This window comes from Rhinichthys klamathensis, unplaced genomic scaffold (assembly GCF_029890125.1).
Source record: "Rhinichthys klamathensis goyatoka isolate OS25496 unplaced genomic scaffold, OSU_Roscu_1.1 h1tg000557l_1, whole genome shotgun sequence".
NCBI classification, from domain to species: Eukaryota; Metazoa; Chordata; class Actinopteri; order Cypriniformes; family Leuciscidae; genus Rhinichthys; species Rhinichthys klamathensis.
Window position 1 is genome coordinate 2,011,958 of NW_026607025.1, and position 21,798 is coordinate 2,033,755.

Here is a 21,798-nt window from a genome sequence, read left to right on the forward strand (position 1 = left end):
AGCCCAGGAGTGATACATGTATGATTTAATAAAGGAGCGAAAAATCTAATTTGCAGTCCAAGCCAGGTGGCTACATTAGCATACAGCCGAACTTTACCACACTAAGCTCTGGGAATCCTGCAGTAAAGCAGTTATATAAACATTCTCATGGGGCCGAAGCTGGAACTCTTCAGAACAGTGTCTTTTCTACACAACAGCTGACAAGACAGCTGGAAAAGTTTTCAATTCAAACTTCCATCTGCTGTGTGTCTTCTCACTTCCACATTCACACGTTAATGGTGCACGTCATCATTAAAATATTTCTAATAAAAAAAACACTTTCTCCTTCTGTGTTTGCAGCTTCCTATTTTGGGGACAGCTACTGTCGAATAGATGCCATTCAAGACCTGTCAAGTTTTCAAGTGTCGCTCCAATTTAAAACAGGCAGACGTAGCGGCCTACTCCTACTGGCGGCGGGACACAGAGATTACCTCTCGTTGGAGCTCTACAATGGCAGACTACAGGTGAGATACATTTTGGGTTCAAATCCTACAAGGGTCAATTTATAAACTTTTCGATCAGAAACATGTGCTCATGTCCTCATATCACCTCATTAAGATGACTTCTAGTAGCTTTATTGCTGTAATTCACTGTCGGTCTGAATGGTCTTTATGTGTTAAATTGCTTTGGATAAAAGTGGATAAAAATTGTAAATTACTACTTATGCACTAAAGACACAGATCAGAAAGCACAGGGTGCAGTTCTTCAAACTGTGGATTATAACCCAGATTGACTACACAAATATACAAACTCCAATATTTTCTCATGGCCCTTCAAGACTTCAGGCCCCCAGAATGAGCCACACACTGAGAAAATCTCTTGTGAGTTTTTGAGAAGCAGCCGTTTGGTTTGTGGTGAAGAGGGATGACTCACATTCGCTTCCAGCTCCGCTGTGACAGGATCGTCACAGTTTTTCAGCTCAATACATGGAAAAACCTTCCACAGCTAGAATGAGTTACTGGTTTGCTCTGAGATATTTATTCTTCATCTGTCGCCTCCCTAGAAAATGGCTCCCGCTCCGCACAGATAAACACAGACGCTCAAACTGCCTGCATTATGCTGCAATATGAAACAGTACCAAGACTATTTCATCGGTGGCAGGATTTATCATTAAAAACTCATTTCTACTGACATATTCAATTCATTCAGATTTACTTTTTTCATCTTCGGAGGCTGCAGATCTGAAATGAGATCTGTGATATTTTCCGTTTAAGTAGCTACACAATATTTGAAATAGTAGACTCATCCAGCGAAGGCTGTATCAGATTTCACAATTGGATGCATGTATAATGCACTGTGAAAAATCATATTCTTAGTCAGTACCTTTGTCTTGTTTTGTAGTAAAAAATGTCTAAACAAGATAAATGTACATCAGAATTTTTTTTATATATAAGATATCAAGACAAGATTTACTGGTGGTGCAAAAAAAACCCAAACCATTGAACGAACCCTATTCCTAACAAGTCCAAGTATTAACCTTTAAAGCGTGCAATTCCTCTGGCACATTTGTGATACAGACATGAATGTTACTTTAAATGATACCCCTAGAAACAAACCAGAACATCTTACAATTGCATAGCAATGCACTACAAAACACTATGAACAGCTCAAAAACTGCACAACAATGCAGTACTAAACACTCACAATACCCTAACATCATGGCAGCAACTTTTTCACAGGCAAGTACCCACATGCCAGTGAAAAAGGCATTTACTTCTGATTTTCAACAGCCACTTTTGCTGTCTAATAATTAGTTTCTGTGTGTCTCTTTACAGGCTAGGATTAACATGGGATCTGGAGAAAAGGTTCTGGCCTCCTCTATGGGTCTCCAGCTAAGTAACCTTCTGGACCATCATGTGTCTCTCATTCTGAAAGACTCCAAACTCACTATGGCTGTAGACAACCTGTACACAACCTTCATCCCGGTTGAGGATGCAGATGAGGACCTGAACATCGACCAAGGTGTGTTCCTTGGAGGTATGAGAGACCTGGAAGTGGAGTACCTGAGCACAGCTGTGCCCTTCCTGCGTGGCTGCATGAGCAATGTTATGTTTGAATCTCATGACTTTGATATTCTGGCTTCAGCGAATACAGTATGCTATGACACCAAGGAGACCTGCAGCAGCGAATTTGAGGCAGGGGACGGAGAAACCACCAGCTTTATCAGCCCGGACTCATTCATCTCTTTCCCTACTTGGACCAGACCTAGCTCAGGCTCCCGTAGCCTGGAGATGCTTATGAAGACGACCATTGAAGATGCTCTGTTGCTCTTCCACCCAGGACAACAGGCAGACTTCATTGCAATTGGAATGGCAGGAGGGTACTTGAAAGGTGTAATCGACCTGGGAAGTGAGATGTATGTGCTGGACAATGGGGAAGTGAAAGTAGATGACGATCAGTGGCACAGAGTAACAGTTAAGATTAACCCCAATGTGTTTCAGATAAATGTGGACAATGAACTGGTTTCACTCCCTCTTAATGAGTCAGAAAATCTGGATCTAGTGGGGAACCTGTACCTGGGTGGCATTCAAAGGAAGATGAAGGATGTGTTTCAAGATGACTATTTGACTCGTATGGAGGAGGAGCTCACAACTGAGTCCTTTATCGGATGTTTAGGAGAAATCAAGGTGAATCAGAAAGGCAGAAGCTTGCAGGATGCTCTGATAACTAAAGACATTCATGTGAAATGTGAAGGGGAAGATGATTACTCCACTTATGATGAGGAGTTGGAGTCAACAACTTCACCTCCAGTAAGAATAACATACATTAATGAGAATACTTATGTAAGACATTGTTTTCCTACAGATGACTTACCAGAAATGTTCCACAATATTTCCAAGCTCCTGGACATCACTCCTCTACTAGTTCCAGAGGGAGGAGAGGCCTTTGTCGACATTGTAAACCTTAACCCAACATTTAACCTAAACGGTGCAGGTGTTCGTCAATCTCAGATCATCTTTACTCTGCTACAAAATCCTTGGTATGGACAGATTGATATGAACTCAAGACACTCAAAGAAGTTTACCCTTCTGGATGTTGTTAACAAGAAAATCAAGTATCTCCACGATGGCAATGAAAAGTATGGAGATCAAATCCAGCTGGAGGTCATTGCACATGGAACGAATCTCCCTGAGTGCTTGAGTGTTGCACGCCAATATGTGCTACCGGTGGAGATCCTCCCCGTCAATGACATCCCTCAGCTCAGTGCAGGTGACATCTCAATCACAGCTAACGGGCGCACACGTTTAAGCCCAAACCTCGTCAAAATCTCAGACTCAGATAATCGTTGTGATGACCTCAAGGTCACAGTCACTTCGGACTCTACTTCTGCTGGATATCTGGAGAATGCTCAACAGCCAGGGTTTGGTCTAAGAGAGTTCACCTGTAGACAACTGAAAGAAGGAAATATCTACTACGTTCACAGGGGAGGAGAAGTGACTGGACTTACCCTGCAGGTTTCAGATGGAGATTTGGTTAGCCAGTCAAGCACATTTAAGTTGCTCATCACCCAGCCACAGATTACTCTGGTCACAAATACTGGCCTTGTGATCAATCAGGATAGCACTGCCCCTATTGGAATACAAAATCTGGCCATTTCTGCAACTCCAAAAACTGGAGATGTTGTTTATAATATCACTCAGGCACTTGAATTTGGAGAACTGCAGCTGATCTCAGACAATGGGGTACCAAAAAGAGTCACACTATTTCATCAGTCTGATTTGGAGCAGAACCGACTGAAATACATTCCCAACCTCACAGCCGATCACAACAGCATAGAGACCGAGTTTATTCACTTCAATGCACAGCTTGGACAGGTCATCCTCCCAGACAACACATTTATCATCAAGATCATGCCTGCCGTTGTAGGAATAGCTAAAATGGTTCCTCTGGAAGTTGAAAATGGGCAGCAAAAGGTCATTAAGCCTGAGCAATTACAAGCTTTTGTGAGGATGGGCCAAACTGATTCAAGAACAGTCCAGTATATGATTCTGAAATGCCCAGCCCAGGGAGTCTTGATGATGCTTGATAAAGAGTTGTCTGAGGGCAATACCTTTACCCAACAAGATATTTTAGATGGTTTCATCAGTTACAGCCCTCGTGTCCGCAGAGAAACTGACTTTGAAGATCAGTTCCAGTTCAAAGTAATTGCAAAGGATCAGTACTCCAGCGAATACACCTTTCCCATCAAAATCAAGGCTGATTCTAATGCTCCTGTCCTAACCAACGAGAGACTTGTTGTGCTGCAAGGAAATGAAAACATCATAAGTAAAGAATATCTCTGGGTTCGAACCTCCACTTCAACAGACTTTGTTTTCAGAATAACACAAGATCCCAAACATGGTCGTCTTATCAGAGACTCTCCACCGGGTATGCAAAGATTTGAGGGTGCAATTCGGGTCTTTAGCAATGAGGATCTTTCTTTGAACAGGCTAATTTACAAACATGATGGAACAGAAACAAGCCATGACCAGTTTAACTTTCTGGTGTTTGATTCAAGAGGTGGCAATGGTGGGCAAGATGAGGGTCATGAGGCTCTGAGGGGAGTTTTTAACATTGCAATACAGTCCAGGAATGACTATGTGCCTCAAAGGATAATCAACAAACCTTTCAATGTTGTCAGAAATGGCCAGCGTTTATTAACCACTGATGACATTCTGTACAGAGACGATGACTCTGACTTTAATGACACCCAACTAGTTTATGCGAGAGTGGGAATTCTTTCAGGAAACATTGTCTCCTCAGTAGATGTAACACAACCTCTCTACCGCTTTACCCAGGCTGACCTGAGGGACAGGAAGGTTTTGTTTGTCCACCATGGGGCAGATCGTGAGCGATTCCAACTTCAAGTATCTGATGGTTTGCACAAGAACACAGCTGTCCTTCAGGTGCAAGCAGGTGACCCTTATTTACGTCTAGCCAACAATACTATGATGGTCATGGACCACGGTACCACGAAGACGCTAAACACCAGTCTGTTAAGTGCAGAGACCAACATGGACATCAGAAGTGCAGCTGAGATCATTTATGAAGTGACTTCTGCTCCCAGTGATGGTAGGATTATAGTCAGTGGAATTGAATCTTCCACATTTACACAAGAGGACCTGACTAAGGGTGTGGTTTCCTACGAACACAACGACCAGAGCCTTAGCTCAAAAGATTCCTTTGCCTTCTCTGTGGAAGCTAAGGGTTGGCCCACAGAGGGCACTTTCAGGATTAAGATATTCAAGAAAGGTTACCTATCAGAGCCACTGATTGTGTCGAACAAGGGGATCATTGCGTATGAAGGGGAACATTCTGTTATTTACCAAACCCATCTGAAGGTAAGGCTCCCTTTCTTAAATGTATTTTAGAAAAATATTAAAGGGTTGGTTCACCCAAAAATGAAAATTATGTCATTAATGACTCGCCCTCATGTCGTTCCAAGCCTGTAAGACCTCCGTTCATCTTTGGAACACAGTTTAAGATATTTTAGATTTAGTCCGAGAGCTTTCTGTCCCTCCATTGAAAATGTATACACGGTATACTGTCCTTGTCCAGAAAGGAAATAAAGACATCATCAAAGTAGTCCATGTGACATCAGTGGGTTAGTTAGAATGTTTTGAAGCATCGAAAATACATTTTGGTCCAAAAATAACAAAAACTACGACTTTATTCAGCATTGTATTGTCTTCCGGTTCTGTTTTCACATGGACTACTTTGATGATGTCTGTATTTCCTTTCTGGACAAGGACAGTATACCGTACATCAAAGGAGGGACAGAAAGCTCTCGGACTAAATCTAAAATATCTTAAACTGTGTTCCGAAGATGAACGGAGGTCTTACGGGCTTGGGACGACATAAGGGTGAGTCATTAATGACATAATTTTCATTTTTGGGTGAACTAACCCTTTAATACATTTTCTTACCCTGTTGGCAATTTTTATTGACAAGATTTTTTCAAAAAAGAGGTTTAAGTTTAAGCCTTTGTAAACTGTTAGTCAAACTGTTCTTAAACTTTGACCTCTCTATTGCCATCTGTGGTTGTGGTTGAAACATTAATTGCTAGTTGCTGCTCAATGTCTAAATCATTATTGTAGGCTTACTATAGTGAATTGTTTTGTTTTTTTACTTAATACTTAAATTTTCCTTAATTGTTGGCTACTGCAAAAAAAAGTACACTATCACCAAATTCCACTCAACAGTTTACACAAAAAAATAAAAGTTTCAACTTGTGTTTCAGGAATGAGAACATGAAAGACTTATTTCTTGTCCAGTCATAAGTTGTTATCCAAAGGGAAAAAGCCAGAGCTTTCAATGTTTGGCCAATTTTAAAAGAGCAAAGTACTGTATGTCTTTTACATTAACACATTAGAAGATAAACATATTCATTTCACTTGTAAAATACATGACAAACCCCTCGCATATTGAATAAATATTAAGATCATTTTACAAAGACTTCCAACAGTGCTTAATGATAATTTGTGTTCAACAGCTGTTGTATTACAGTCGTGGAAGGTTCCAGAACCGCAAGGGCACTTCTCCCAAAATCCCTGAATGCTAGGCTCATAAATCTATCCAGGAGCTGCTTTGCATTTATGTGCAAAATTTGTGTTTTAGAAACAGGGGAAAAAAAGGTTGTTGAGCCTCTGCAGTAGATATGCTACAGTATATTGTTGACGCTCCACTGAGTGTACTTTCAGTAATTACCCAAGTGTTGCCATGGAGGAAACAGTCTCCACTCAGTTTCATTAGGACATTTGCGAGTGCCTGACATTGATTTATATCTTGGCTACTTTTTCTCTAAGTATTTCTGGGATTTATCACATAAATATCACTTAATCACTTAAATAGAGGGTTTGGCATAAATCTCATTCATGATATCAGCTCAAGGTTTCTCCAATGTACCATTCAGAGCCATTTAATATATCAAAACATTTTATGTATTTTTAAACAGTGTTAATATTGCCCCTAAGATTTAAGCTGACCTTAAAGGGATAGCTCAGCCAAAAATGTAAAATCATCCTCATGTTGTTTCCATTTAACTTTCTTGTTTCTTAACTTTGAATGTTCAAATATGGGACATCAGGTTAAGTCGCAGTTAACATCAGTGATATTAGATGTCATTTGTTACATGATCTAACATTACTGAAATCAAACCTGGTGGGATGAATCATGATGTGCCATATTTAAATGTATGCAAATATAAATTCTTCTACAGTTTGGATTTTGAATGACATGACGATGAGTAAATGAGGCTTTTAATTTTCAGGTGAACACTTCTTATTAGTGAAGGACTGTACAATATGTTGTGAATGAAATATTATGCATGTCCTGATCATTTTTATTAAAAGATACCTGGTACCTGACTGTCTGTAGGGATATGCAGCATTTGAAAGCAGTTCTGCACTCGTTTGAAGGTCTTCTTTTTATCTTCTTAGGTGGAGCAGACAGATATCCTGCCCAAAGAGATGGTGTACTCCATCAAAGACTTTCCCCGGTTGGGTCATGTGGTCAAACTCAACAATGACTCGGACAGCACGGCGTCACCCGTGCTTGACTATATTCAGTCCTTCACGCAGGAGGAAATAAACCTGGGCACAATCCTTTACGTCTCCGCCTCCCAGCAGGGCCGGGACCACTTCACAGTCGACGTCAGTAATGGCTTCACCACCATAGACGATCTAGAGGTGCAGGTGGACATTGTCCCACGCATCATACCCATCCAGGTGGTCAACCTCACCGTGAGGGAGGGTGGATCCGTGGCGCTGACCCAAGACATTCTGAATATCACACACCCCTTCTACAGGTCCATTAACATTGAGTTTTTTATGGAGGAAGCACCTCAGCATGGAGATATCAAGTATCTGGATGAAGAAGACGGACTTGACACCTTCACCTGGGAGGACGTGAGTGCCAACACATACATGTTATTTATATACAATTATAGTATTTATTAAATTATAGATTTATTTATTTATTCTTATAAATAATGCATTTTAATCAAATGTATTAATTTATTATTTATTTAAACCAACTTGTATTTACCAACCAAATGTATTTATTTTAGTTACTAAGTTTAATCTTTTTATTTATTGTTTTTACATTTTTGCACTGCTTTTCTTGTTTGCATTTATTTAAATTAAGTTTTATTTATTTTAATCATTTATTTACTTATTTTAATCAATTGTTTTTATTTATATATTTATTTATTTATTTTTGTTTAAATCAAATTGTATATAAATAATTTATTTTAATAAAATTTACTAATTTATTATGTATTCTAATCAAGTTTTATTTCTTTATTTCAATGTTTTTACTTGTTTATTTTAATAATGTTTTATTTATTTATTTTAATCAGTTTATTTTAATCTATTATAACAATTTATTTTTATAAAATTGTATTTGTTTATTTTAATTTTTTTATTGCAATCATTTTTTTAGTTAGTTAGATTTAATCTTATATATATATATATAAGATTAAATCTAACTAACTAAAAATATTATTACAATAAAAAAGAAAAATTAAATAAATAATACATATATATATATATATATATATATATATATATATATATATATTATTTATTTATATATAATATATATATATATAATAAAAATAAAAAACATTAAAATAATAATATATATATGTATTTATTTAATTAATTTTTTTTTCCTAAACTTTTCCACAGACCCCCTAACACACCCTTGTGGCCCTGGTTTAAAAAGCCCTGCTATATAGCTTTAATTTATTTTCATTTCAGTTTTAGTCATTTTAGTACTTCAACACAGACACAAACTAAAAAAATTCAGTCATAATTTACTCATTCTGACTTTCTTTCTACCATGGAACACAAAATGAGATGTTTTGCATAATGTTTACGCTGCTTTTTACCATACAATGAAAGTATATTGTGACCAGGAGATCTGAATATCCAAAAAAGACATAAAATCTCCATAACAGCAAACCACATGAACTCATAATACTATATTCGACTATACTGCATGCGACAAGATAGAAAATGCGCATAATATCTGCAGTGGAGAGAGCATCAATAAATTACTGAAATTTCCTCACATAAAGCTATATCGTGTGACTTCAGAAGACTTGAAATGTTGTGTGAGAGTTGTAAAGACCCCTTTTATGGAGCTTCTGTGGACCTTGACAGCCCCTGGTAAAAATTTGTTTGCTCGAGCAGCTTGGAAATGGCTGTGAGTTTCACAGGAGAATGAAAGTCACGACATGAGGGTGAGCAGATGATGACAGAATTTTCACCTCTTCTTGTTTGTAGAGGAAACAGTGGGAACAACTAATGATGCCATAATTACAGGCTTATTTGTTTTGTTTGTTTGGACTTTGTGCCTGCAATGAGAGTTAATTCTTCTCACGATAAAAGAGCAGCACTGGAACCAGAGGAGCTGTCATTGGCTTTAATTAAAAGGGCGAACAGCGTTGTGTAATGGTTTCTCGGAGACTACCAGGATCCCCGTGTAGCATTTTGCCATATCGTTGAGGAACAGTCATGCGTAAAATAGCAATTCTGCATCTTAATTACAAGCCGTTCACAGAATAGCAGCTATTGTGGCGGACCTTGATCACGCCTGTCTGAAGCTCGCTGTGTTTTAGAGGCTCAAAGAAACTACTTCTCTTTCTCCCGCTCTCTTTTAAGCCTCGTCTAAGCCCTTTTTGTTTCCAGTGGGCCCCCTAAACTACTGTGTGTTATGATATCTAGCGGAGTGGCCCAGAGGTCTTCTAGTGGAAAGAATGAGCAGGGAAAGACTGGCGGTAGAATGAGTGTGCTGTTGTTTGAGAGAACGGTTAGACATTGCTCTTTTGACTGCCATTCCAACTTGATGGAAACTCTGACTTGCGCTTCCCTGCTGCCGCCGGCCAGAATAAACTAGCCCATATATCCCGCAAATAAAGCATTTACACCGCGCCGCCAGGCACGCTACATTGAGAACAGAGATCAGGTTAACTCAGAAGCAATTCAGCCAGAACAGATGAACTTACTGGATCATTTTTAACTTCAAGCACATTCGGTGACACCAAATTGTGTCAGTTTTATCTGAATATTGTTGAAATAATTTTTTATGTAGTGTGTGAGAGATTGACATAAGATATAAAGTCTTGTTTTCTGAAAATATTATCAAAAATAAGTGATAAGAAGAACAAATGTGAGCCAATGAGGTAAGAAAAATAATGTTTTCCCTTTGAATTAAGTAGTTTTTTTTTCAAACCCCATTGGCAGATTTTAATATTCTGTATATATTCACTAATTTTGAAACACTTTTGATAATAATTTTGTATAAGTAAATGTATCTTGATTTAAGAATGTTTGGATACTTATACTGGAAATGAATTTGAATATAGGCCTATGCATTTATTTTAAATAACATATGCAGAATATGTATAATATTTAACGTATTTTTGATTAAATATGCTAATTCCGTCAAATCATTTTTTTTTTTATTGCCTGGAATTTTTAGAGGCCGTTTAAAAATTAAAAAGAAAAGGTTTTATGACAGACAATATGAATAAAAAATTATTTGATGGAATTAGCATATTTAATCAAAAATACGTTAAATATTATACATATTCTGCATATGTTATTTAAAATAAATGCATAGGCCTATATTCAAATTCATTTCCAGTATAAGTATCCAAACATTCTTAAATCAAGATACATTTACTTATACAAAATGAATTTGAATATAGGCCTATGCATTTATTTTAAATAACATATGCAGAATATGTATAATATTTAACGTATTTTTGATTAAATATGCTAATTCCGTCAAATCATTTTTTTTTTTATTGCCTGGAATTTTTAGAGGCCGTTTAAAAATTAAAAAGAAAAGGTTTTATGACAGACAATATGAATAATTCAATCTAAACAATGATTTGGGGTATAAATGTACGATTTGACTTTTTCTGTCAAAAACTATGCGCCTCAAAATGACAAAGCAAGTCACATATGCTTTTATTGTTATTGAAAACAGCAGCGTAGACATTTTGAAGGTCTGAAGTTGAAAATGACTGAATATTTCTTTCAGCGATTGAGACGCAGCAGGACATGAGTGGTGTTCGATTGACAGATCTTCTGCAATGAACATAACTCTCAGATCAGAGAGAGAGAGAGAGAGAGAGAGAGAGAGAGAGAGAGAGAGAGAGAGAGAGAGAGAGAGAGAGAGAGAGAGAGAGAGAGAGAGATCACAGATGGAGGACAGATTGAATTTGAAGTTCAGAATCAATGTCTTGTGGTGGCTTTAGTCCAGCTGTCAGAATAACTTCATTGTGTGCAGCCGTTTCACTCAACATCTTAATACACAATGTCTTAACCGCTCTGGCTCTTGCAGTCCTGTGCTCTACGTTTCCTTTCTTCGGTTATGCAATGCTTTCTGTAACACAACTAATATATACCATATGGAGCTAAACTACTGGGCAGGAATGGAACCAAAAGCGGAATTGTTCCTAAATTAAAGACGTATGCATCATGCTCATTACCAGCCGAATGTGGAGTTTCTTTATTCTGTGTTGTGGAGTCAGCGGTTGGTTTGTGTACCGGCGGTCACCGCTGCCACACCAGGGGACAGATTGTAATGATAGCTTACGGTGCAGCGTAGCAGAAAACATTCACAACGCACCGAGCTGAAAACATCTCAAAACAGCTCAGGGCTTCAAAAAGAAAGCGAGAGGAAGAATATTAGCATCTCACGATGAAACAATCTGGAATACATTTCTCCTCTGCTACATACATGCTTATGTGGATAGTCACCAACGGTTATCAGTTTCTTCAGAAATACAGCGATTTACAAACTAAACAGCAAAAATTGAAACGGCTTTTCTTTGCTTCATTCAGACCTTTGGCCTTTTCCTTGAATACTTTGATTTTACATTGGACAACAAGTGGCAATAGTCAGGGCCGGCTCTGTAAATCTGGGGGCCCTAAGCAGGATAATTTTGGGGCCCTGCCTTGCAGTAAATAATGGAGTATTGCCACCGCAAACCAGCAACTGTATACAATCTAACCCCAATCTAACAAATCTTCAATAAAGTTGTTGAATATACTAGTACAGGTGTTGCTGGAGTCTCGATCTTTGAACTTCTTTTCCCTTTTCCACACTTTAAAAAGAGGGAGAAGTTGGACCAGTAATTTCTTTGCTTCCTTTTAAAGTGATTTAAACATTCTTCTTTTTTCTTTTTTCTGCACCCGATGGATAGACTCGTTTCATTTTTTGCGGTCAAATTTCCAAGTCCAGGGAAGACAACGATCTGACACGGTTGGTTGACTTATCGCAGTGGTTCTCAAACTTTTTCGGTCATTCCCCACTTTGGACAAGGGGGAATTTTCAAGCCCCACTGCCCCCATCGCCCCAACACAATGCTAATGAAATACGCAACAAGCTTAAAATGTTCCAATTTATTGAAGTAACAAGTAGTATCTAAATACAAACTAACTATCTACATCAAATAACATAACAGCAAGTTCAAAAATAAAGAAAATAAAAGTGCAGCTGTGTCATAACTTGCATGGAATTCAAAAATAGAGAAAATAAAAGTGCAGCTGTGTCAAAATATGTATCAAGTTCAAAAATAGAATCAATCAGAACAAATCGCCCCTTTATATTGATTTAATGACTGAAATAGGCTATACAGGATAATGAGTGTTATAAAGCCGCACTCAAGCGCACGAACCGGCAAAAGTAGGCTAATGATTATGAATGTGTAAAAAATAGCAAGGAGACATAATTGTTTATTAATAAACTGGTGTTTTCTGCGTCGCTGCAAAGATGAAGTTGACTCGTAATGAACGAATAAAGATATAAAGGCATAAAAAAGAAAATTTCCTCCCGTTAGCGCGCCCCACCTGTCACGTCTCTGGGCGCGCCCCACAATTTGGGCGGCGACGCCGGCGACTACCATCTGTAGTTAGGGGGGCCCCTAGTGGCGGCGGGGCCCTAAGCAGCCGCTTAGTTCGCTTATAGGGAGAGCCGGCTCTGGCAATAGTAAATCAAATGTATAGCTGACAAACGGACATAATAAAGGAATAGTTCACCCCAAAAATGAAAGTTCTGTCATCATTGGCCAACCCTTTTATCGCTCCAAACCTGTATGAGTTTCTTTTTTTCCGTGGAGCATAAAATATATTTTGACGAGTGTTGGAAACCAGACAGTTTAATGCCGCGTTCCAGGCAACCTGTAACCTGTGTTTTTCCAACTCGTAACTGGGAGTACATCGTTCCAGGCAACCTGTAACCCGTGTTTTTCCAACCTTATACCCGTGAAAGTGCACGGGAACGGCAGTCAAACCCGTGACTTCCCATCCGTGAACTCGAACTAGATCGATGTACTCCCAGTTACGAGTTGGAAAAACACGGGTTACAGGTTGCCTGGAACGCGGCATCAGTTCCCATTGATTTCCGTATTTTTGTTCATACAATGGACAATTGTTCATACAATTCAGTCAATGGGAACCGAAACGGATTGAAAACCAGCATATCTTCTTTTAAGATCCACAGAAGAAAGTCAGTCATTAAGGTTTGAAACGACAAGGGTGAATAAATTATGACAGAATTGTCATTATTTTGGTGCACTATCCCTTTAATATTATTTATATTTACATTGTTCTTTTTAGCATTAGCATTATCAAGGATTATTTCAACTATTTTAAGTCATAAAACCTGTCAATGTTGACATCTGTGACCAATTTGACTTGATTCTGCCGAGTGACGGATGAATTTGCTGCCCAAACGTACTTAGAGTTTAATTCGACTCCAGACCTTTGACGTCAACATTATGATTAGCATTAGCACACGCACTCTGAAACAATGGGCCGTGGTATTCATACAGGAGAGTCATGACGTTTGCTGTTTCTTTTGTTCCCACTTTTCCCTCTCATTTCCTGTCCTTTCTCTACTATAATATTAATCAAATGGCAAAAGGTCAAACATAAAATAAACAAAGATTCTCAGCCACTAAGATGTTACCTGAAACATTTCACCAGTGTTAGAAAATTGACATCTTCTGTAAACAGTCGCTAACAGTATTGATTTCCTGGCAAACACAACGATTTACTGACTAAACAGCGGCAGAAACGAAATGAAGCTCAGGTTTTCTCTACAAAAGCTTCTGTTTTCTCAAAGCTTGTGACTTAACGGTTAGCATACTTGCTGTGACACATTAAACTATACACTGCAAAAATGGCTTCTTACGAAGTTAATTAGACGGTTTACTTGTTTTCCAGTTAAAACAAGTGGCAAAATTGTTTAGTAAATCAAATTGTACATCAAATGTACCTAAAATCAAACTGATATTAATATTAATGATATTAAAGGGATAGTCCACCCATAAATAAAAAGTATGTCATTTACTCACCCTCATGTCGTTTCAAACCTTTATGACTTTCTTTCTTCTGTGGAACATAAAAGAAGATATTTTAAAGAATGTTGGTAACCAAAAAGTTCTGGTTCCCATGCATGGACTTTCATCGTATTTTTTTTTTTTTCACACAATGGAAGTAAATGGGAACCGAAAATGTTTGCATACAATATTAAGACTTGTTTATAGTGTGTGTGTGTGTGTGTGTGTGCACGTGTATTAGGGCTGTCAAAATTAACATGTTAATTTTGTGATTAATTATTTGTAAAGATTGTTTTAAGTTTGCTTGGATTCAAAATTATTACAATATAAATTATTACTAGGGCTGCACTATTTTGGGGAAAATGTCATTGCGATTTATTGAGGTCAATATTGCGATATGCGATTGCGATATAATAAACAAATGGTTTCATAAGTCAACTTGCTTGGTTCTAAAGCAAAATGCACACACAGATTAGTGATAATTCTGAAATGTGTATTTCTCAACTCAAACTAGCAACAACTAAATGATTGATAACACCTATAATGATCAATAAGCCATTGATGTCTGGATAAAAAATAATTTAATTTGAATTTAAGTGAACTTCAAACAATCCTCACATAAACCCATAATAAATGTCATATTTACCTGTGCTCTTCCTGTCTACAGGAGGTAGGACATATACAGAAATTGAATAAAGTTATCAAACAGTCTGCGCTACATAAATGATAAATTATATGGACTAAAATCCTATTTAAAGCTACACACGTTCTTTGGTCAAGAGCAGTGAGTGTTTTTCTCTGTTCCCTTTGTTCTTTGATTAACTTTACTGACAGAAAGCATTATTGAATGCTGGCCCTTTAAGAGTTTCTGACAGAGACGCGGATCTCACACGCGCCTTATTCTCTCTCAACTCTTTACGACCATCATAAGACTGCTCTTATGTTATGAAGACACTCGACAAATGACATTTTGGCATAATTGTGTGTGTTATTGTTCGTTTACTTCGAGCGGAAAGAGAACTGTATTCTGGCGTGCGGTCTGTGCATGCGCGTGATACTGGCGCGCGTCTTTCAGTCAGGACATTCACAGGCAGCGCGCTCTCTTTTGACTTGTCTCGCTGAATGGTTTAAACTAAAGCATTCGCATGAATAAGAGCGGGATCATGTAACACTAGCCAAAGGATGACAAAAAATAATAGATGCTGCGTTAACAGCCCTAATTTGTTTATTTCATATAAAATCGCAGTATTTTGCGTCATATAATCGCATGCTTTACATCGCGAATTACGATTGCGATATGATTAATCGTTCAGCACTAATTATTACAATATAAAATATAATAAAAATGTCATTGTTATGTGCGATTAATCACGATTAATTATACATAGTGTGCGATTAATTATAAAAATGTGCAATTAATTAGTGACTTTTTAGCGTTTGACAGCACTGATATAGATAGATGGATAGATAGATAGATAGATAGATAGATAGATAGATAGATAGATAGATAGATAGATAGATAGATAGATAGATAGATAGATAGATAGATTAAGAATTATATTTGTGGTTTTTTATTGCTCATATATAATTTGAAAACAGCTTCTGATTAAATGGTTCCCGGTCTTCTGTCTCCTTTTAATGCCTCCTCTAAATAAAAATAAAAATCATTACATATAAATATTTCACCTCTATTACAAATGACAACTTCCGTAAATAGTCGCCATAAGTTATGGATTTCCTCACAAACAGGAGACTATGCAGACTAAACTATGGCAGAAAGAGGTGAAGCACAGCTTTTCTTGGCTATTCTGACACTTTGAGTTGTGGTGCAACTATATTTGTATGTTTTCTAAAGAAAACGTGAGTGGTCATGGAAGTGTAATTGTAGTATAGTTTGTACAGTATATGTGCATTTAGGTTCTGATCATCTGGAGTGGGTTAAAATCTGTACAGCATGTGACATACGGCAGACGTCTGACCTCCTGCGCCGGACGCACTAACACACTTCAGTTTCACAGGACACACTCGCAGCTGTGGGGCTTCCTGCAGTTTTGCATGATGTTTGTTTGACCAAATCTGCGCTTTGTTTAAAAAGTTCCTGACCACCCACGTTAAATCGTTTTAGTGTGACTGATGTACATTTAATTATGTGATGAAACCAACGGAGAAACGGCTTGTTTGCTGTCTGCATGGAAGAACAGCTTTATTATTCACAATCACAACCATGTTAATTCTATACATAAAAAGTTGGAGTTGGGGATTCGTGTTTGGAGCACATGCTCGAACATACGTTTGAGTCTGACATGTGACATTTAGTCATGGTTAATGTGATTTGAATGCATTTTTTTCTGATCCTCCATCATTTCTATACTATAAATAAAAATGGCAACGACAAAAAAATACAGGAAAACAAACAAAGATTTTGATTAGCAACATGAAACAATCCTGAAAACAGGAACTACAGTTACCATGGTAGATTTTTGTTTATTTAAAGGGATAGTCCACCCAAAATAAATATACTCTCATATATTATTACTCACCCTCATGCCAAGCCACTTGATTTTCACTCTTCAGATAAACACAAATGAAGATTTTGAGGAAAATAATCCATCTCTGTGAGTTCATATAATGCAAGTGAATGACTGCCTCAGTTGACGCTTGAAAAACACTTTATTTTGATGGACCACTTTAGACATTATACTAACTATAACTTTGCAACTTCATGTCAAATAACTCTCATTAGAGTATTAGTAGACTGTTTAATATCTGCTAACACTTTATATTGATGCTCCCCCAACAGACATTCTACTGACTACAAGTAACTTTGCAACTAACGTTACATGTTAACTTAAAGGAGAACTCCGGCGCAAAATGAACCTTTGGTCTAATTACACATTGTTACCTAGTCAACCGTTATCTGAGATTTGTTTTCATGATTATCGAATGTAAATAGTTTTATCTCTAAAAACAGTTTAGCCTATAAAGCTAGTATAACGCTAGTATATTGGGCATAGAGTAATGACAAATAAAAATCGCTTGTTAATACCACTAACAAGGCTCAAAATAGCCCCACACTTGCACGGTAGCATAATGAGGGTCCCTACCTTCAAACCGAAGCATTGAGAACTTTGTCAGTGTCCAGACAGTTTAATAAGAAGATATTTTATACATACAGTCAACTTCGCGTATACAGGCAGAAGCCATCTTTGAAAAACAGTCTCTACCAGTCGATCTACGAACGCCGATCCAAGCCTGCTGTTCGCGCTCACCTTATCACAACTTATAGCTCGTTCACATCTCACCAGCGCACTTGGATCAGCGCTCATACCCTAACCTAACTACCCTACCCTACCCTAACCTAACAGTCTATTAATTGAGAGTTAGTTGACATGTAGTTGTAAAGTTACTTGTAACAAGTAGAATGTCTAAAGTGGACCATCAAAAATATTCATTTGAAACTCTTCTAACTATAAACCATTGTTTCTGGCCAGCTGCCCTAGGCATGTTCACAACTTCAGCTTGACATAAATGTAAGTTTGTGTGAGAAGTAGCTAATCAACCCGCGGGAAAAAAAAAGAACTCGCGGCAAGAACTTTAGTTTGGGTTAGTTCACCTAAAAATGTAAATTCTGTCATTAATTACTCACCCTCATGTCGTTCCAAACCCGTAAGACCTTCGTTCATCTTCGGAACACAAATGAAGATATTTTTGATGAAATCTGAGAGTTTTCTGTCCCTCCATTGACAGCAACGTCATTGCAACTTTTAAGGCCCAGAAAAGTAGTAAAAACATTGTTAAAATAGTCCATGTAACTATTGTGGTTCAACCTTAATATTATGAAGCGACGAGAATACTTTTTGTGCGCAAAAATAAATAAATAGCGACTTTATTCAACAATATCTTCTCTTCCATGTCATTCTCCTACGCTGTTGACGTAGTGGAAACAGTGCAGCGCTTCTGGATTCTAGTCAGAACGCCGGCTCACTATTGGCCGACGCTGGTCATGTGTGTGATGACCCAGGAGCTAGCCAATAGTTTATTTGATCTTTTTGGAGGGAATCTATATCCACAGACATTTTTATTGTCCCTCCTTCACTTGGAAAATGACTAAATAAAGCCACTGTAAAACCTGAAATGCTCTAATGGTCAGAAAAGGGATGTGTGTGATTGGATTTCTGACATCTGTTGTGTCGTGTGTATCCTCAGGTACAACAGGGACAGGTGTACTACTACCATGACAGCAGTGAGACCACAGAAGACAGTTTCACTCTCATGGCGTCCGCTTTTGACATCACCCGCCAGAGTGCGTCCCTGACGGTCGGCATCACCGTCCTCCCTGTGAACGACGAACCGCCTCGCATCCTACGCAACACTGGTCTGGAGGTACACAAGCTGCCCGTCAGTCTATTTTCCCAGTTTTAAACATTAATGAAGCTTCTAGAACAGAGACGTAGTCGGAAAATTCAGAGCGACTCCCGCCTGGAACACAGAGTGTCATTCAGTGCTTGCTCGATGCTGTCTGTGGTTTCTGGTCGCCCTGGAAACTCATATTTTTGGAAAACCATGACGGTGGCAAGAATTCAGATTCTGGGCTGAAGGGAAAAGGACCAATCAGAGATGCCGCTTGACTCCCGCAAAATGTAAAATAATGATATGTGTGTTTTTCCACATGCGGGTAGTTCCCTTTCTCTCGCATGCACTTTCTCTCTGTCTGTCTCTGTATCAGACATGCTTTCATCGAGAACACCTCAATTTTCAATGGTTAGCCTACTAATGATAATAACAGAGAAGATCTAAATTCAGACCTGCTCTTTCCAAAATTGTAAACACAATTTACAAGCACAGTGTCTCAGGCACACACTCATGATCCAATAATTATGTTTGTATAATTACAATAATAATGAGATAACCCAATTATATTTCACCCAAAAACCAAAAAAAAAATATATATATATATAGTAGATTTAAATGTATAATAGGCTATATATAAATGAAGTGCTGTCAAATCGATTAATCACAATTAATCGCATCTAATATAAAAGTTTGTATATGTATATATATATATATATATATATATATATATATATATATATATATATATATATGTGTGTGTGTGTGTGTGTGTGTGTATGTATGTATATAAATGTGTATAAACACACACATACACACATATATATATATATATATATATACAGACACATATATTTACAAACTTTTTATGTTAAATGCGATTAATCTAGATTAATCGATTTGACAGCACTAATATAAATATGAAAAAACATTTTTTGTTGCAATAATAAAGTGCTAAAAATCCTAATTCTCCTAAAATGGCTTCATTTTAAATTTCTTTTTCGTTTTTGGTATGAAATATTAAACTTTTGTGAGATTCATCCACACAAACACACACACTCACAGACAGTAATATATCAGACACACCAGTCCAATCAGAGAGAGATTGCGGTTTCCCATCAAAGCAGGCCTCAGCAGAGCATGCTGGGATTTGATTTGCCATGCAGCCTCTGATCCATGTTACATCTATTAAATATTGAGTATGAAGAAACAGCAATTTCCAGCCCAATTTGGGAGATTTTTGTTTCATAAATTTCAGTTGCACTGTACTCTGGTCTAGTGCTACCATCTAGTGGAAGCCCATGCACATACTACACAGAAAATGATGTACAGGTCTTTGAATGGTCACCAGGGGGCAGTACAGTGAGTTATCTGGTATGACTAATATTTACCCTGGTAATGACACTGCATTATCCCCCATTAAATAGCACTCGTAAGAGGAAAGGAGATGATTTTACATGCACTTAAATCTTGAAGGTCACATTAGGTTAAAACTAGATTACTAAATGATAATGAGCTTGTGGACCTTTCTGTTCAGGGCACCACTACTCAATTCCATTTTTTTCTTCCTCTTCTACACTCGGTCTCCCATGAGAGCGGTAGATGGAGGCAGTGAAAGCATTCAGGAACAGATAAATGTGTGGCAGCCCTGCACTCTCCCAGCTGAATTTGATCGTTTAAGAATGTCTTTCCGCAACTTGTCCATTACACATCCATTAGAGCACTATCAGAGGAGACATAACTGCCTCTTTCACATCCCAACAACTCCAGACAGTTAGACACCTCTGAAAACAACAGTTTAGTTGTTCCATTTTGTTTATTGGTTTGTTTATCTCTCTTTGTCTGTGTGTGTGCTCTCTCCTTTCAGCTCCTAGTCGGTGAGGAGTCTGAAATCACAGCCAATATTCTGAGCAGCGATGATCTGGACACCCCTCCAGAGGAGTTGGTGTATTCCATCGAGAAGCCAAGCAATGGGATTGTTGCCTTTAAAGTGTCTCCACATGACAGTGTGGACAGTTTCACCCAGGCTCAGATTAATAATGGAGAGGTTTTATTCACTCATTCGGGTGGGTTGACATCAATTTCTTTGAATTGAGTCCTTTAAAACCTTTAAAAACAGAATAAAATATCAACTACTACAGAGAAAGCAGTAGGCCATCTGAGGATGGACCAGAAAAGAGACTTTGGGCCTGGACATGTAAGCAATCATGTAGAGCACCTAGCATTGTGTTAACAACCATTTTCAAGGCCTAACCACCATAGCAAGATGTTAAAAACCCGCCAGAGCACCTTAGAAACTGCACAGATAAAATCCACTCAAAATGACTTGGCAGCCACATGCTTACATATCATTTACATGCTTAAAACAACTCAGAATTCATCAGAACACCCTTAGCAATCATATAGAGTAGCAGCATGCAAAAAACTATAAAGTGCAACAGCGCCCGCCCACTTTTTTAGCGGAAGTATTTCTTTCATTCATTTCTCCCATAGGGATTTTTTAGGAAGTCTTCGTTAAAGTGTTATAAGCCATGAACCAAGCCAACCAGCTACAAGGTAAATTATAACATTACTATCTTTGGTTTGAAGCAAAAAAAGTATTTGAAAATTGGACAAAAACACAAGGTAAAAGAGTGAGTACTTAATGGCTTTAGTGAGAGAAAGAACATTGTGAACAGAATATTCAAGGTAAAAACAATTAAGAAATAAAAAAACTACTTATTTAAAAATGTTGATTATATCTATAGAAACGATATATTTTATATTTATTACAAAATACTGTATGGACATACATGCAAATATTTCAGTATTTTGAGAGTGGGAGTGGGCGGAGCTAATGAGATCTGCTTGTAGCGACTCTCTGATTGGTGGAATTTTCTGCACACAAGTAGGAACAATGCGGCCTCACGGCTTCAACAGAAGCGAATACCATCGATTAACAACATCGTAGCTCACAATAGGGCTGTCTAAAAAGGTTTCTATTGTTATCATTAAAAAAATCAATTTCCCTGTGTAGAAAATAAATAGAGTTTTTACTTCCGGAACCTGACTGCTGAACTCTATTTGGA

The 21,798-nt window shown here is 37.8% G+C and overlaps 1 protein-coding gene across 1 annotated transcript in view; it reads left to right on the plus strand.

Moving 5' to 3' along the window:
* cspg4 (chondroitin sulfate proteoglycan 4) overlaps positions 1-21,798 on the plus strand; it is a 59,553-nt gene that overhangs the window by 33,137 nt on the left and 4,618 nt on the right. Inside the window, exons 2-6 of the mRNA XM_056239284.1 lie at positions 340-503; positions 1,815-5,360; positions 7,458-7,925; positions 18,587-18,763; positions 20,598-20,796. Coding sequence (XP_056095259.1) covers positions 340-503; positions 1,815-5,360; positions 7,458-7,925; positions 18,587-18,763; positions 20,598-20,796 — 4,554 coding nt within the window. The remainder of the gene's footprint in view (positions 1-339; positions 504-1,814; positions 5,361-7,457; positions 7,926-18,586; positions 18,764-20,597; positions 20,797-21,798) is intronic.